At 62.4% G+C, this 17,628-nt stretch overlaps 1 protein-coding gene across 2 annotated transcripts in view; it reads left to right on the plus strand.

Moving 5' to 3' along the window:
* SARDH (sarcosine dehydrogenase) overlaps positions 1 to 17,628 on the plus strand; it is a 60,362-nt gene that overhangs the window by 36,588 nt on the left and 6,146 nt on the right. For both annotated transcript variants that reach the window (XM_082696240.1, XM_082696241.1), the window contains exons 17-18: positions 2,709 to 2,856; positions 6,651 to 6,744. In XM_082696240.1, coding sequence (XP_082552366.1) covers positions 2,709 to 2,856; positions 6,651 to 6,744 — 242 coding nt within the window. The remainder of the gene's footprint in view (positions 1 to 2,708; positions 2,857 to 6,650; positions 6,745 to 17,628) is intronic.

Genomic DNA, 17,628 nt, shown 5'->3' on the forward strand with positions numbered 1-17,628 from the left:
CCGTGCGGCTCTGCCCATCTTGCAGATGAGAAAGCAGGCTCAGACAAGTAAGAATTGGAGCCAGCGAGTCACAAAACCGCCCCTGGGCCAGTTTTGTCTGGTGCCAAGACCTGTGTGTTTCCCAAGACAAGATCCTCCTGGGGGTGGGGTAGTGTCCCTGCGAAGTGTCCCCAGAGGGGTAGGTGGCAGGGATGTGAGGAGCAGCCCTTTCTGCCCAGCCCTGTGGTCCAAAGGACGCAAAGGTGCGTGCATCTTTTGGGTATTGTCCTGGCTGGAGGGAGATTGTGGGTTGGGGACAGACGCTGGTCCCCGGGCAGGCCACTGTGGGGAGGGGGCGGTGGTGCAGGGTTGGGTGGGGTACATGGGCCTCCTGGAGCCGGGGGATGTTGGAGCGGAGCCTGAGAAGATGAGTGGCTGAGGTCCTGTGAGGCCCTAGTGAGCAGGGGGCCTGGATGGGGACAGGTCCTGGCCCAAGAGTGGAGCCAAGCATATCAGAACCAAGGGGTCACAGGGCAGGCTCTGACAGGCTTTAGGACCATCCTAAGGGGCGTGGGAGTGCGGGTGGGGGTGCAGCATCGGGGGGGCCAGGAGGGGACAGACGCAGCCCTCCAGGCCAGAGATGCTGCAGGCTGGGCAGAGCCACAGCCATGGGCGCGAGAGAGGAGGCTCGGAGGCGGCTTTGGGACGCAGGGAGGAAGGAGACAACAGGGCTGCGGGTGACCTGGGGCCCGGCCCTTTGCCAGGAAGTACCGCAGCTCTGGTATTCAGGGAGGGCTTCCTGGAGGCGAAGGCCTCTGAGTTGGATCTGGAGGGCAGCGGGTTAGGGGAGCAGAAGAGCACATGGTACCTGGAGCTCCAAGGTCAGCAGTGTCCCAGGGCCCACCTGGACGGGGCGGGAGGGGGCAGGGGGACCGCAGCCCCTGCTTCTGCTCCTGCCCCTGCGGGCTTGGAGGGGGAGGGTCCCAGATCCAAGCTTCCGTTGGTGGTCCCCAGTGCAGCCCCGGCAACCTCGCATGCGAGCACCGGATGCCAGCATGTGCTCCCAGAGAGGGCAAGAGGCCGCGCCCCTCATCTCCAGCCTGGGGCCACCAGCGGCACCCTCCTTGGCTAGGGCTAGTGAGGCCCTATGGTGAGGGGTGCCTCACAGCCGTGGGGGAGCCCCTGGGAAGGGTCAAAGGAGAGCACGTGGGGGGGTCTCCGGCCTCCCGAGCCCCAGCCATCTCCTCCGGCCTCCCGAGCCCCAGCCATCTCCTCCGGCCTCCCGAGCCCCAACCATCTCCACGGTGTCCACGGGTTACGCTGGGTCCGGGGCTGGCGCTGGGCCTGCGAGGGCCGATGCCCAGAGCCAACAGTCTCCGGGCCGAGAGAAGCAGCTGCCACGCAGGACCCCGAGAAGGGGATGCCTCCCAGGGCCGACCCAGCCTGGCTGCCAGCTCTGGGCCTCTCCCTGTGGCCCCTCCCACGGTGGCTGTGTGCACCTGGTCCGCAAGGCCAACTCCAGGCCCGTCCCACTGTGCAGATGTGGAAGCGGCCGGGAGCTCCGGGGTTGCCCGGGCACCGCTGCGCCATGGCCGGGGGCCCTGTCGGAATCAATGAGGAAGGAAGGAAAGAGGCCGTCGCGAGGGGAGCTACCGAGAAAGCGGAGATGAAGGAGACCCCACCTCCCCCAGGCCCACCTCCCCTGGTTCTTCCTGGAGATGTTGCGGGACCAGCGGGAGCCCACTCGCCCCAGGAGCCGCAGCCCTGCGGGTGAGAGTGTACAGGCTCAGAGAGGCTGTGTGATGGGCCCAGGGCCACACGGCTATCCCAGGTCCCAGATCTCCAGGGCAGTGGCTCTCCCAGGATGCTGGGCCGAGGCGGGACGCCCTCCATTCACCCCCTGCCCTGGTGGCAGTGTGGCCCAGGCCGTGGACTCAGAACTGGACAGAGTCTGATTTTCTATCATGTGACCTCCATGAACTTCAGTCTCCTTTTCTGAAACTCTGGGGTGGTGGTGAGCGTCAGCCTCCTCGGGGGAATCAAGGGGAGATATTTTTTTAAATATTTTATTTATTTATTTAAGAGGGAGAAAGAACACAAGAACCTCCAGAACGAAAGGAGGAAGCAGACCCCCTTGCTGAGCGGGGAGCCTGGTGTGGGGCTCCATCCCACGGTCCTGGGATCATGACCCGAGCCGGAGGCAGAAGCTTAATGGACTGAGCCTCCCAGGCCTCCCGGGCATCAAGGGGATATTGCCTATAGAGCCCAGCCCAGTGCCTGGCCCCAGCAAGTCCTGCCGAGGCCAAGGGGGGACCTGGAGACCAGGGGCCAGGGGAGTGTGGAGAGAAATGAGAGCCAGAGAGGAAAGGGACCCCCCCACGCTGCCCGGCACAGACGGACACACAGACGGAGCAGCCTCCCTGTGGCCGGCTGGCGTTGGGAGCGTGTCCCCTTTCCTGGATCGGGAGCCCTTTGAGAAGTGGGTGAAAGCCGCAGACTGTCCCAGGAGAGGGCTGCCTTGGCATGTGCAGCCCTTGGAGCTCCTACACTCTGCCCCCCCCCATCCCTGCCCCCGCCCGCCCGCTGAGAAGCCGGGGCCCTGGAGAGGGTCCCTGCGCTCTGCCTTAGCTATTCACTGCTAAGAAAAGAGTAAATACGTCCTCAGGCCAGAGGCCCCGCTGCGTTGCCCCGTCCTGCCGTCCTGTCCTGAGCCGGGGCTTCTCTTCCAGGGGACGGCTACTACCTGGCAGTGGGCGGGGCCGTGGCGCAGCACAACTGGGCTCACATCCGCACGGTGCTGCAGGACCAGAAGTTCCGGTGCCAGCTCATCGACAGCTCCGAGGACCTGGGTCTGATCAGCGTCCAGGGCCCAGCCAGGTGAGGAGCCCAGCCCCGGGACCCAGCCCCCAGTCCCTCTGACTGCATTGTGCGGGCAGAACCACTGCGGGCCCAGCACGGGACGTTCTGGTTCGCCGGACGCTCTGGTGAGCCCAGAGACGCCACGCTGGCTGAATCTTCAAGCGCTGGAACGCAGAGAAGCCCTTAGTGGGATCGTCAGACTCAACCGTACAGCGACTCGGCGTCGGGGGTTCCAGGGTCGCAGAAGGGCCCGTGTGGGTGTTGGGGGGCGTCTGTGGGTCTTTGATGGAGTCTGGGAGTTACGGATGCCATCTCGGAGTGGGCCCAGCCAGTCCGGGTCCACCTGCTGCCGGGGCTGGGAATGGTACGGCGCGGAGGCTATTGCCCCCGGGCCCAGATGCCTGTGCCATCACTTCCGGTGAGGAGGACCGCCGATGGGCGCCCCAGTCACTCCTTCGTGATGTTGCCGAGCGGCCTGCCCACCCATGAGGCGTCAGAGCCTGTGATGTCCTCAGCTGCGGGCTGTGTGTGGAGCCACAGAGGGGGCCCGAGCAAAGGGGCACCTGAGCAGCTGTGCCCTCCGGAGAGATCCCCCCAGCTGGGCTTCCGGGAAGGGACTCGGGGGCGGGGGACCCGTGGGAAAGAACCATCGTGTTAACCACCACCAAGCGCGCCTGTGATTCGCCAAGCCCTGCACTGACCCCTCCTGAAGCCACCGATAACAGCCCTGGGAGGCGGTTCTAATTGTTCTCGTCCTTTTGGGGGAAGAAAGAGGCACAGAGAGGTAGAGCTCTTTGCCCAGGGTGGCGCAGCTAGTAAGTTTCAGGGCAGCTGGGCATGGGCTCCCCCAGGCTGTCAGACAGCTGCGGACCCGGAGCACTGGCCCTTCTTGAGGAGTCACAGGACCGTCTGCACCTGGCTCACGTGTTCGATCACTGACCCCCGCGGCCCAGGTGCACATAGGTGTGGGAGAGACGCCTCGTGAGCGGTGGACCCCGCTGGACAGAGAGGTGCAGGGGAGGCCCACGTCAAAGGAAGGATGTATTCCCTAAAGTGCTGGGAACAGCGGGCCCCCGAGAGGAAGTGTGGGTCGGGGACTGCACGCTCAGACCCTGCCACGGAGTCCGTTTTCCCGGGTGCCTTAGGGCTGACCAAGCCAGCACCTCCCTGACTGGGTCCTGGGAGGGCCAACCTCCCCTCCCAAGCTGTGTTGTAGCTGTTTTTATGTGGGCCTTGCTCAGGGGCGCCTGGCGGACAGGCAGGACCTTCTTGCTGAACAAATGTATAGAATCTGAGCCGGTCGCGTACTTTAAAGGTGATTGGCTTCTGTCCGGTGTTTGACCAGCATCCGCCAAGGGAACGTTTGGGCAAAGCCCTGGAGGGAATGAGGGATCAGCCTTTGGAGCTCTCTGGAGGGGCGGGGTTCTAGGCAGAGGAAACAGCAGGTGCAAAGGCCCTGTGGCAGGGGTGTGCCCATGCATGTAGGGAAAAGCAGTGGGACCGGCTGGAGCAGTGGTTGGAGGTGCGCTCGGAGAGCAGAGGAGCTGAGAGCCTGCAGGTCCAGTGGCTTTCTCTCTGAGTGGGGGCACTGAGCAGAGCAGTGGTGGGACTGGGCTCCAACAGAGTCTCACTGCCGGGCTGGGGAGGAGGCCAGCAGCTGTGTGAGGAGCTGCAAGGGCCGGAGAAGCCAGGACTTGGAGGAAGGAGCATCGAGCGGTGTCCAGGGGACCCGCGGGTCCACGTGGGATGAGGACAGAACTGACCGCTGGGTTTGGCAGCGTGATGCTTCCAGAGGGCTCGAGGGGGGTTGCAGGATGGCTGGGGGCGGAGCATGTGGAGCCGGGAAGGGAGGAGAGGAAACTGGAGGTCCGGTGGGGGGCTTTTCATCTCTCCCTGGGCCAGCCGGCTCCGGCTGTGGGCGGAACAGGGCTGGGGGTCCTGGCCCATCCCCAGGGAAACCTCCACACCCTTACCGCTGAGCCGGCAGCCCGCAGTGGGCTATTTTTAGTGTGGGGGAGGCGGAGAGGCAGGGGAGGGAGGGTGTGGGCAGCCAGATCAAGACAGGGCCCCGGGGGGACGGGTCAGCCTCCTCTGCTTCATTAGAAGCAGCTCCAGCCGACGCCGGTGACAGCCGCGTCCTTCCCCGGCGGCTCCTCCGCTCCTGCTCCGAGCATCTCCTCCTCCAAGAGCGCCTCGTTCCCGCACGAGTATCTGCTTTGCTGGCTCCACCAGTGGGGCTGGACCTTTGGAGTTGTCAGCCCCCGACCACGGGCCGTGCTGAGTGACCTGCTGTCCGGAAGAACTCTCTGGAACGTTCCATAATTGGGTGGTCCAGGACCGTAGCCACTAAGCCGTTGGTGGCCCCTCAGCCCTTGACGTGTGTGGCCAGACTGAATATTTAATTTTGATTCGGTTACACTCAAGTGACCACGTGTGGCTGGTGGAGACCGTGCAGAAGCGAATGGCCCCTGTCCCGGTGGCTCACTGATGCTCCCGAGGGCCCGGGGAGGAGGCCGCACGGTCCCCGTGGAGGACAGGCTGAGGGTGAGGGCGAGCGAGGGGGGTCGGGACTCGACCCGGCGTCTCTGGCCATCGCTGCCTGCCCGCGGGAGGGACAGCCTCTTGGGCCCCAGCCTGCCTTCCGCAGACCTGTGTGCCCACCCCGTCCGTAGATCGGTGCGCCGAGCTGCCCCCAGCGCTGCCGCTGAGCTCCTTCAAGCCCTCAGCCCGGGCGGCAGCTCCAGCCTCCTGCTCCTGCAGGGACACAGGCTGGGAAGACGCAGGCCGTCCCTGGGGCTGCAGAGAGGACGTGCTCCTGGAAGCCTGGGGACGGGCTCTCCGGGGGCGGCACCACGTGGGTGCCGGGGGCGTGTGTTACATAAGCACAGGCAGCCTGCAGCACACTGGGCACCTCGGGCCGGTGTGGGTGGGCAGCTCCAGCACCGTGGGGGTGGCATTGGGGTGGGGAGCCCTCCGAGCGGCGCTACCCTGCAGCCCCAGCACTCGCCGCTACCCCCCTGCGGGGCTGTCTCCTGCCAATGGGGAGCCCGCCCCGGGGTGCAGAACTGGGCTGTTGTCAATCAGTTCTATTTACCATGTGCCTGTCTGCGCCGGGCACGTTGGGAGAGGAGCCCCGTTGTCACAGAGCGCCCGGTTTCAGGGAGGAGGGGGCAGGTACAACCCCTGTGGGAGATGCCCTGTTGGCAAATGTGTCCGAGCTTCACAGACCTAGACTCAGGGAGTCAGGGAGGGCTTCCTAGAGGAGGTGACAGCTGAGCCCAGACCTGGATGGTGCACCAAGGAGTGAACGAAGGCCCGGGGGGAGGCAGGGGGCGGGTGCCCAGGAAGTGAGGGTTTCCCTGGGTGCGGAGGGCTCCGGGCCCAGCGAGGTCTCAGGTGCCCTGTTAAGTGTGAGAGCGGGGCTCTGCGGTGGCAGGTGGCGGAGGTGAGGAGGGCAACCTCCGCCCTCAGGGAGCTCACAAACCAGCCTCCTGCCCGTTGTTCCTGTGGCCGTTCGATGGCGGGGTCGCTGCCCCAGGAGCGCGCGTCGAGCTGCTTCCCGCGCAGGCTGGGCTCACCTCCCCCGTCACTGTTCCTGGCTTTTTGAACGGACTCTATCTTTGGCTCGTGTTCATCTTGGTGTGCATTTATGAAGACTCTGTCTGTCATTCGTCTGCCTTACTAACGAGCACAGGGACTCGACCTGGTCACTGCAGTATCCCCAGCATCTTCCTGGCCCAGGGCCCACGCGCAGGAGTGCTCAGCAAGTGTTTGTTGACTGACGAATCAACCAACTTTGTTCTTGCTCACAGCCGGGCCATTCTGCAGGAGGTGCTGGATGCAGACCTGAGCAACGAGGCTTTTCCGTTTTCCACCCACAAGCTGGTGAGAGCCGCCGGGCACCTGGTAGGTACCACTTGGCTGCTTTCTCCTGGGCTGTGGGCGGCGGCCGTGTGCCTGGGGCTTAGACGTGGGAGCCAGTCTAAGCCTCTGCTCCCCGCTGTGAGATGGGGACCAGACATTCCTGCCCACAAGCTGTTCGGCACTCAGAGGGGCGATGGATCCAAGCCAGACCCCCACTCCCTGCCCCCCCCGGGGCTCTGCCCGGTGCCTGGCGCCTGCCGGTGGGCTCACTCCCAGGCTCCTGCCAGAAAACACAGCCTCTGCCTTGTCACCTACACGGCTGCCCCTCCTCGGAGGCACAGGGCACGGCCTCTCGGGTCAGGGTGGTGTGTCCTCTCTCTGTCACATCAGAAACGACAGGGCTGGGGACAACAGAGCTCTCCCCGAGGAGACGCCTGTCCTTCCCCAGTGTCCTCCTACCCTTGCCCGCCCCGCACTGTGGTGTGGGGAGGTGGGGAGCAGCTCTCCAGGCACGGGGGGCGCAACCCCTGCCCCAGCCCCAGAGAGCCCAGGTCCTGGGGCCCAAGGCTCTGGAATGGTGGGTGATGTCAGGCTCCCTTGGACCGGGCTCTGGCTGGAAGCTTCCTCGGAGACCAGGCGCCAGGCTGGGGTCAGCTCGAGGTCAGCCCGTCACTTCCCTCCACATCCTTGTTGGAAGTTCAGTGGCTGGTTTCCGATCTGACACCCCACGGCACACGCGGGCCCGCATCGTCTCTCCAACGACAGGAAGTTTCCCTGACCGCATTTCTCAGCCTCACCCTTGTGGGTCTCTGGGAAGATCTTCTACATTGGAGGCCGTCCCGGGCGCTGTACGGTGTCCGGCCCGTGCCTGGCCTCCCCTGATTCAATGCCAGGAGCACCCCCGGCTGTGACAACCAAAAATGTGTCCAGACATTAGGGAGTGTCCCCAGGGGGGCAGGCTCACTGGAGGGGAGGGGCCGGTCTGGGATGGCCCCGCGTGGCGGTCAGGCTGGCGGCGCTCGTGGCCGGGGCTCGCACCGAGGCCCTGCAGCCGCTCCGATGTCGGAGACCGAGCCCAGAGAGGGCGGTGGATGGCCCTCGGCCCTTGGCTGTCAGATAGGAAAGCACGCCGCCACATGTCCGTAAAACGGACGTGCCCGCTGGGGGCGGGCGGGCGGATAGCCAGGCTGGGGGCGCCTCTCCTCGTCCACTTCTCTGCGTTCGTCAGGGGTGGGTGGGGACAGTACCAAGGAATGTTGGTGAGGAGTGGGATCCTGGCCCGCAGAGGGGCTGGGGTTCCAGGCCCAGCTTGGGTCCTATGAGCAAATAAGCAGCGTGCACTGGTGTTGGCGAGGGGCTGCTGGAGAGGGTGGGGGCCGAGGCCGCCCTGCAGAGCTGGGGAGCAGTGACCAGGCTCTGCTCCTGCCTTCTGTCTCAGGAGTGAGCTCAGGGACAGGAAGCTGGGGGGGCGGCTGGTGTCTCCGTCTTGTTTCCTGCCTCTTTGGTGCAGAGCTGCCTGCCAGGACCAGAGGGGGTGGGTGTTTCGAGAAAGCAGCCCAGTGCGACCCCAGGCCCTGGCTGGCCTCCTGCAGGCTCTGACTGCAGCTGTGCCGTGAGCCCCCGTGGGGCCTGGGTTCTGGCTTGCGGAAGCGTGATGGGGAGCTGAGAGGCTTGGCGTCCACTCTGCTCGGCCTGCCTGGCTCAGGGGCAGTGGGAGAGAGAACCTAGGAGCACGTCCCTTCCCAGCCCAGGCCGCTCCAAGAGAGGCACCAGGGCCGGGACTGGTTCCTGGCCAGTGGGCTGCAGCTGCCTCCTGCCCCGGGGGCTGGCCCTTGGCAGCCCCGGCCACCTCCCGAGGCCCGGCCCGTGGCTGTCTGTCTGCACCTTGGCCAGCCGGGCCCGGGAGCCAGGCTGAGTCAGATCTGGGACCGCGGGGAAGCGAGACCAAGCTGCAGGACGCACCCCTCCCCGGGTAACAGGAGGCCCAGACCCGAGGGGAGGGTGTGGGGATGCCCGGTCGGGGTGCAGGACACCCACAGGGCTGCTTCTCCTCACTGTCTCCTCTGAACAGGCCTTCCTCGCTTTGTCAAACGTATTTTACTACTTTGTGAACAAACGTTTTCCAACCAACAGTGTGCCGCGTGGTGGCGAAGAGGGCCGGGGGCCTGGAGGCAGAGCTGACGTTTGCACGAGCCCTTTGAGGGCGACCTTTGACCTCTGTGAGCCTCCCCCTCCCGCCCCGTGCTGGCTCACCGGCAGGCGCTTGGGCAGGACCCACGCCCGGGGAGGGCCGGCGCACGGGATGCCGGGGTCCGGCTGGAGAGAGGGTGGGCATCGGTGTTTCGCTGCGGACACGGGGAACGTTCGTAAGCCGGGAGCAGGGAGAAGGAAGCGTCTGTCCCTCTGCAGGCCCCGGCCGAGCCCAGGCGAGCGGCTTCGTGTGCCTCACGGAACCTTCTTTCCCCGGCCTCGCCCGCGAGGTCTAAGACAGCAGCAGGACCGCCCACGTATGGGTTGCACACTCCGCTTTATCCCGACGGTGGTTGTAAGAGGTTTTTTGTTTTTTGTTTTTTTAAGATTTTGTTTATTCACTGGAGCAAGCGTAAGAGAACAGGAGCGGGGGAGGGGCAGAGGGCGAGGGAGAGGCAGACGCCCCGCGGAGCAGGGCGCCCGATGCGGGACTCGGTTCCGGGACTCCGGGGTGGTGAGCGGAGCCGAAGGCAGAGCTTCGCCGACTGACCCGCCAGCTGCCTCAGTTGCAGCAGTTTTCTGGTTCCTTCAAATGTCCTCCGAGAACCACTTTGAAAACCCACGTGGCCCTCTCCCACCTCCAGCCGCGGCCACGGTCGGGCATTCCTTGTCCTGGGCCCCGCCCGGGGCTGAGCTCCCCGTGGGCACCGGGCCTCTGGCGGCTCTGATGACGGGCCCAAGGCAGATTGCTCAGACCCGGAGTGAGACCCGGGAACAGGCGTCCCAGGCGCCCGTCCTGGCTTCCAGTCACCCCACGCTGTGTTCTTGCCCATGTTTTGGCATGTTCTGCCTCGTCCCCATGCCCGGGGCCGTCCCAGGCCTTCTGGGGAACCAGGGGTGCCCAGGTACAGAGCTTCCTAGGCCGGGTCCCGTCTGCGGGAGACCAGCGCCCTCGGCTCACATCGGGCCAATCCAGGTTCTGCCCTGAGCCCGGCATTGTAGCCTGAACAGCATTCCCCGCGCCGAACGTGCTCTCCACCCCTCACCCCGGTCCCCTACCTGCACCTTGGGGTCTAGAATTAATTCCGGACTCGCTGGCTAGGAGTCCCCCGGGGCCGGGCCCCAGGCTGGACCCGGAAGCTCTGGGGTCGAAAAGGCGGGCTCACGGCCTAGCGGGGGTGGGCTGGGGGCAGGGCGGGCCCTGCAGCACAGCCCGCCCTGCAGCGGCCGGGACTGCGTTCACAGGAGGGAGTCTTGGCAAGCCTGGGCAGCCGGTGTCCCTGTGCTGGGTGGGGAGGGGCTCTGCCCTCATACGGGGGTCCCCCAGCTCCCTGCACCCTGGCCCCCTTGGCAGGACTGGAGGAATACATGCCCGGGGCGGCCAGCGGAGACTCCTTCCTCTCCCGGGCCGGCCAGAAACCCCTGCAAGGGACCAACCAACCAACACCCTGGGCCCGGGCGACGCCACCTCACTCCGTAGAACAGCTGGTCTCTAAGCGCACGGATTCACTGTCCTGTGGGGTCACACCTGCATCCCTGTCCTCATGCCGCGGGGCCCTTCGGGGGACGGTGCCTGGCTAAACCATCTCCGTGCAGATCCTGGCCTCGGCGCCTGGCGGTGTCGCACACCTCCTCGTCCCCCCTGCTGCTCTCTGGAGGTCAGGTCACTGCTGCTCGCCCTGTGTGGCCCACCGGGAGGACCCAGTCCTGCCCTAAGGGGCTGGGGGTGGGCCCAGACGTTAGAGACGAGGGCCACGCGGGGCAGGCGCATCAGGGATGCAGCAGACGGTGTGGGACGTTGGTGCCCAGACGTGCCAGAGTCCTGCCCCCGGTACTGCCTTCTCCTGAGGGCCGAGGAGGCGTGGGCAGAATGGAGCAAAAGCTTAGTTTCCTCAGTGTTGATATTACAGGTTCTGCTGACCTCCAAGTGGCCCAGACCCCATGATGGTCCAGGATAGGCCAAGCCTAGGACATAAAGACTTTGCCAGGCATTCACTGGCCAGTAAGAGGGGCGGGGAAGTCCGCCAGGCAGGACCCCAGGCTGTGGGACGTGGCCTGTCCCAGGCCCCGTGGTGGCCTCCCAGCCAGGCAGGGAGGTGGAGCGTGGTCATCCCAGAACCCAAGGGTCAGGAACAAAGTCACCCCTGTGCTCGGCAGAGCTGGGGGCCTGCAAGCCTGGCTTCTCGTCCTGCCGCGACCTTCTGGGACCGCCTCTCCTGGCCTCGGTTCCCCCACTGGCAGCACAAAGTCTAGACAATACCTAAAATCGCTTCTGAGTTCTCATGAGTCTGTCCAGACGGGCTGAACTCTCTCTGAAGCCGGGGGGATTTCGTATTCTCCCGAATAATGCGTTGTACCGGCTTCAGCAGTTCTGGCGCCGGATCCCTCCGTGTGCGGAGGCGCCGGGGCCAGAGGGGGGGCCGGCCAAGGTTGATGGAAGGTCCCTGGATCCCAGCCACCCAGATGCAGGAGAGGAATGCGGCTGTGTAGCCGGCAGGGTCACAGTGCACCGAATGAGGAGGCCGGAGCCCAGACCGCACCCGGGCCGAGGGGGTGAGCAGGGCCCTGCCCACCGTGACCCACACTCACGGCCAACAGATGACCCCCGCCGAGTGGCGCTCCCGGCCGAACGCCGTCCTTGTCTTGCAGTAACACCCCAAAACACATGGGCCCCAAGCTTGCGCGAGCCTCGCATTCCTAGAGGAGAACAGGGGTGGAGGGAGCTGGTCCCCTTGGCAGCCGCTGACCTGATGTCCTTGCCTCCCACGGGTCGGCCTCGAGGCCAGCAAGGTTCCCGGTGGGACGCGCTGTCCCTGTGCGGGGGCCCGGGAGACGTGGTGTTCCTGGCGCCTCGGCCCAGGACGGGGGGCCCGTCTGGAAAGCAGCGGACGCAGGGCGGCGAGCTCGTCGCGAGGCGCAGCGGGGAAGTGATTTTCTTCTGAAAATTAACTTCAGGTCGGAAAGAAATTGGATGTCTTCTCCTGACGGTGGGACATGCTCGCTGCGGTGCCGGAGGGCTGGCTGGGCTCGGGATGGAACGTTCCCGCACCTGCACAGGTTTCCCAGCCGGTCGGAGGCTCCGGCCTCCCCGCAGAGCCTTCCCTGCGCATGCCTCTGCCAGCTGGGTTTTAGCTTGAAGTCGCATTGTATGAGCTTGGAGATGGTTGAGGCTCTGGAAAGCCCGGGGGCCAAGGACAGGTCCCAGGGGTGCGGCGGAGCAACACCGCAGCCACCGTTCTCCGTGTCCGCTGGGGGACAGGGATGTCTCACCGCAGAAGTGTCAGGTCCAAGCGTGGCTGGAGTGAGACTGGACAGCTCTGGGCTTGGGAGATTCTGGAAGTCCCTGCGGGATGGAGGGCCGCCCTGCAGGGGACGTGGGATGTTCCGACCCGACGCCCTGCCTTGCTGCGTGGGGCAGACTGCCGTCTGTCCGGCACGAGCTGTAGCTCCAACTAGTGCCTCAGAACCTGCGGCTCCGGCGGCGGCGGCCTGGGGAGGGGTGCCGCCCGCTGCGGACCGCGGTCGGGAGGGTCTGTGGCTGGTTCGGCGCTCCCAGGGCCTGGAAGAGGACCCCTGAGGGTGGGGCAGTCTGGGGAGCGTTTCAGATCCTTGGAGAGGGTCATGTTCTCCACATGCTACTTGAACTTCAACCTCGTATCTATTCTGTGAACTCAGTTTCCACTCATCCTCCCCACCCCCACCCCCACCCCGTCACAGTCCCGCCGCCACGCCCACCACCCTGACCACCACCTCCACCGGCCCCACCCAGCAACGACGACCGTCACGGCCGTCTTTACTCCCGTGATTACCTCCCTCTCCTTTACCACCGCTGCCCGCTGCGCGCGGGCCTTCCGGACCGGACCAGGGAGGAACTGCACGTCCCACTAGTGCAAAGTGATTAGAATCAAGGATGTCTTGGGAGCTTCCAGGGGGTTTTGAAAGATCCTTGAATCTGTCGCCAACCTTACCCCCCATCCCGTTCCTGTGGGTTCAGGGCCCCAGATCCCTGCAGAGGCGCAGCTCCCTGCCTGTCTCCTGCCTCCGGGGCCCTCGGATCCTCAGTTCTCAGTTGGAGAATGTGCCTGGTGTGTCGGGGGTGCTGTTACACAACCAAACGCCTGGAAACTTGTGAAACTGCCATGAGCTAATGTGATCTGAAAGGTTGGACGTGCCGGCCCGTGTCTGTGGGTGTATGTGCTTGAGCTCTCCTGGGATATTTACCCAGAAAGGTACACCGCAGGCTCGTTCTGGTGACATGCCCAGGGCATTCTCCAGAGCCACATGGCTTCCCCTGCCCCCGGGCACCTGTGTGGCCTCTGACCTGACCCGGTGCAGCCGTGGCCCAGCCTCTGCCTGGCTTCGTGTCCACGGACAGCTGGTGGGGGTGCGGCGAGGCCCCAAGCTCGAGCTCCTGAATCACATCTTACTAACACCCGAGCACCCGAAATTTTACTGAAATCCAAGCACCCAAAAATAGTGAAGTGAGAGTGAGTCAGTGTAGGGCAGGGAGCGCGTGTCTCCTGGCTTCGCGCACGTGCGCTCCTGCTGGAAGCCCCGGCTGGGCCCTCGCGCGGCCGCTTCCTGGTCGTGGCTTCCTCGGAGCGGCTGTGATGGGCTTGTCCGGGCTGGAGAGCTGTCGTAGAATCTCTAGGAAGACCCGTGAGCGGTCGTGAAGTTGCCAGGGGCCTGAAATCGGCCACGTGGGGGTCTGTGCTGCAGAAGGAACCGCAGCGCCGGAGCTGAGGAGCAAACATTACCCGGGACATCCGAGGGCCTGGGGCGAGTGGCTGATGCCCCTGAGCCCCCAGGTCCTTATCCCGGCCCATAGCAGCGCCTCACCAACGGTGAGCACCCTGCCTGGGGTTTTATGGGGACGGTTCGGTTGAGTGCACCTAGGAGCCTCTGAAGGACACACTGTTATCATGCAGGGCTTACAGAAGAGACTCAGAGGGAGGTCAGTCCCTGGGGCTGCAACCCTGGGGACTCAACCCTAGGCCCCCACTCGTGGCGAGCACGGCGCCTCCCGCTCCTGTACGAGGCCGGCCCCTCACCTCCTTGCGTCCGCAGCGTCTGCGGCCTCTCCCGTGGCCCCTGGTGTCCCAAACATCAAGAAAGTGCAAATCACCCAGTCCCTCTGGGCTTTAGGTGCCCACCCATGGAGGAAAGAGTCATCTGTTTTTAACCCTCTTAACCTTTTTTAAGTATACAGGCCGGTCATGTTAACTGTATTCACGTTGTCGTGCAAACGGTTTCTGGAACTTTTTCATCTTGCAGAACAGAAACTCACTACTCGTTAACCAACAACTCCCAGCCGCCCTTCCCCGCAGCTCCTGGGAGCCAGCCGTCTCCTTTCTGTCTCTGTGACTTTGACTCATTTAATTCCATGGAAGTGGAGTTTGGATCAGGATTTGTCTCTGCGTCCGGCTTAGCTCACTCAGCATCATGTCCGCAAGGGTTACCCGTGCTGGGGCAGGTGTCGGCACCTCCTTCCTCGCATCAGCAGGGCCTGCTTTACCCACGCCCCTGCCAGCACTGGTTACTTTCTGTTTTTGTTTGTTGTCGTTTTGTTCTGTTTTTGGTTTTCTACAGGAGTCGTCCTAATGGGCATATCTCCTTGTGGGCTTGGTTTGCATTGCTCTAATGATTAGTGGTAATGACCAGGCTTTCATTATACTTATTAGTCATCTGTATATCATCTTCGGAGAAACATCAATTCAAGCCCTTTCCTCATTTCTTAGCCAGGTCATTTGTTTTGTTGGTGTTGAGTTGTAGGAGTTCTTTATGGATTCTTGATATTAACCCCTTTTCGGTTATGATAAGTAAGTATTTTCTCCCACTCTGAAGGTTGTCTTTTCACTGTTGGCTGTTTCCTTTGATGCACAGACGTGGTCCCATGGGACTAATTTTGCTTTTTGTTGCCTGTGCCTGTGCCTTTCATGTCATATGTCACGAAGCTTCCCCCTGGCTTCTCCTGGGAGTTTTACAGTTTTAGGACTTACACTTGGGTCTTCAATCCAGTTCGAGTTAAACTTTGTATATGGTGCAAGACAGGGCCCAGTTTCATTCTTTTGCATATGGAGATGCAGTTTTCCCAACACCATTTGTTGAAGAGACTGTCTCTTCTCCCGTTGAGTGGGTGCAGCAGCCTCGCAGAGGGTCACATGGCCAGGTACACGAAGGTTTACTTCTGGGCTCTCTTTCCTGTTCCACTGGTTTATTTGTCTGCTTTTATGCCTGTACCACACTGTTTAGATCATGGGATCTTGGCAGTAAGTTACAAAATCAGGGACTGAGAGGCCCACAGCCTTACTCCTCTTCAAGATTAATCTGGCTATTTGAGGTCCCTTGAGATCCCCTGTGAATGCTAGGATGGATTTTTCTATTTCTGCAAGACATACCCCTGGAATTTTGATAGGGACACACTGAATCTGTACATGACTTTGGGTAGCACTGCTATCTTAATGATATTGTTTTCCATTCCATGAACATGGGATGCGTTTCCATTTACTTGTATCGGCTTTCATTTCTTTCAGCCAAGTTTTGTAGTCTTCAGTATAGCAGTCTTTCACGTCCATAGCTAGGTGTATTTTTAAGTATTTTATTCTTTTTGATGCTATTATAAATGGAATTTTGAAAAAATGTCCTTTTTGGATTGTTCATTGTTAAGGTAGAAAAATGCCATTGATTCTTGTGTGTTGATTTGTATCGGGCAGCCTAGCTGAGTATGTTTATTAATTCCAACAGTATTTTGGGGGATCTTTAGGGTGAGAAAAGGGTTTAAATAAACCCTGCTTTAAGGCCCTTCCTCATGACTGCCCATGATTCTGTGACTCCAGCCAGGGTCTGTGGTTACTATGAGAGAGAGGCGCTCTGTTTTGCAAAGGGGTTTGCTTCAGTTTGGGGCTTGCTTTTAAAGTATCAGGCACCTGCTTCCCAGGAACTCAATAATCTCAAGCACCGGCCTCCTCCATCTATCAGATGGGGGCGCGGAGGTGGGGAGAGGTTGACCCGCATGGGCCTGGCTGACCCAGAGCCGATGTTCCGGATATCCTGATTCTCAGCAAACCCTTTATTACATGTCCCTGCTCAGAAGAAAAGAGGACTCTCCCACCTCCACCGGCTTTAGTGGAGACACATGCAGGATGTCTTGAGATGAGTGATTTTGTGAACATAGACTGGAATTCCCCAGACTCCTTCCCTCGCTTTGCCAGAAGCAGAGAGAGGTCTGTCTGCCCCTCTTTTCCTCCATCATTCTGGAAGTATTTTTTTTTAGCACCTACTGTGTGCTGGACCAAAGCACAGGGGTGCCGTGCAGAGCCAGGCCAGCCAGCTCCCAGCTCACGGGGCTCCTGGGAGGTGTGGAAGTGCCCCGGATGGCTCTCTCTCTCCCCACCGGTGAATTCAAGCTGAGCCCGAGTGCTGACCCTCTCACTTGACTGGGAGCATGTGTGTCTGACATGAACCTGCAATCCTGGGCCATTAATGGGTGAGCTTTAAAAATGATTTCTCCTGTTTCAAAATGAGATTGGCTTTGAGCCCCAAGCTCCTCCGTGGGCTGTCTAAAATTAGAACCCCGTTGACAAGGCAATCTTTGTCAGGGGCCCACAGCTTGCACTAGGGAAGCAGGGAAATGTCAACAGTACATTTTCTGTGTCAATTTTGAGTTTTTTTGAGAGGCCTGGGGAAATGGCAACTCAGAGCAAATGTTCACTGTTTCAAAAGCTTTCAGAATCCAGCCCCTCAGCAGCAATATGATTAAAGTGTCAGATTTATAAGGAGCCGGGTCTGTGTTGGGGAGAGTGGCCTCCGCCCCCTCCTGTGTAGACAGGATCCCGCCGGGGCTGTGCGGGCCTTAGGGCTCAGGGCAGTGATGGGATCAGCTCCTCCGTCTCCCGTGAGACCTCTGTCCCTTTTGTTTCAAGGACAGTCCTAGGGCTGACCTCACCGGCGGGGACACTCTGGGCTCAAGAACTCTCCTGGGAAGGCCAGGAAGCAGACACCCGTCGCCGGGTGTGTAGATGACATGCCAGCGAACCGACTGAGCGGAGACGAGTCCCTGGGCACCAGCCATTGGGCAGGGACTTGTGCCCCGAGCTGGCAGTGGCCTCCATGCTGGTGCAAGCCTGGCGTCCAGGTGCGCCGGCCGGACGTGCCCGGAGACCAGCGGCTCCGGCACAGCTGCGTGTGCTCAGGCCGGGCACGGTGCCCTGTTTTCACGTCCTCCCTGGATGTTGTTCACCTTGGTCTCCGCCACCGTGGGGGGCCGAGACGGGCGCCAGGGATGGGGTGTGCATGCAGAACGTGGCCCGGGGACACCGTGTGAAGAGCGCGATCATCTCTGTGCGGGTGGGGGCTGTGGTCCTTTGCAGACCCCTGGGGCCCGGCTCTCACAATGTCTGCCTGGCGATAAGGTCTTTCCAACCCCCGCCGCAGGCCCCTCTGTCCTGCCCTCCCGACACGTCCGCTCCTGCTCGGTGCCCCCGGCCCCAGCTCTCCTTCGAGGCCTGTCTGCGCCCCAGACTCCGCTCACCGTGCGGCTGGGGCCGTCCCGGGCAGGGGCCTTCCTTCCCAGCCCTCGGCCTGGTTGCCGCAAGCTGAGGAGCACTGGCTTGTGCTTCTGGCTGGGTCCCTCGAAGACTGTGTCGCAGGGACAGAGGCTGGGCTCTGACCAAAGACCGACGCTGACTAGACTGGGGAGCACTCGCCGGGAGACTCGGCACCGGGCTGCTTCCCCTC

The sequence above is a fragment of the Mustela nivalis genome (genome assembly GCF_964662115.1).
Source record: "Mustela nivalis genome assembly, chromosome: 13".
Taxonomy (NCBI): Eukaryota; Metazoa; Chordata; class Mammalia; order Carnivora; family Mustelidae; genus Mustela; species Mustela nivalis.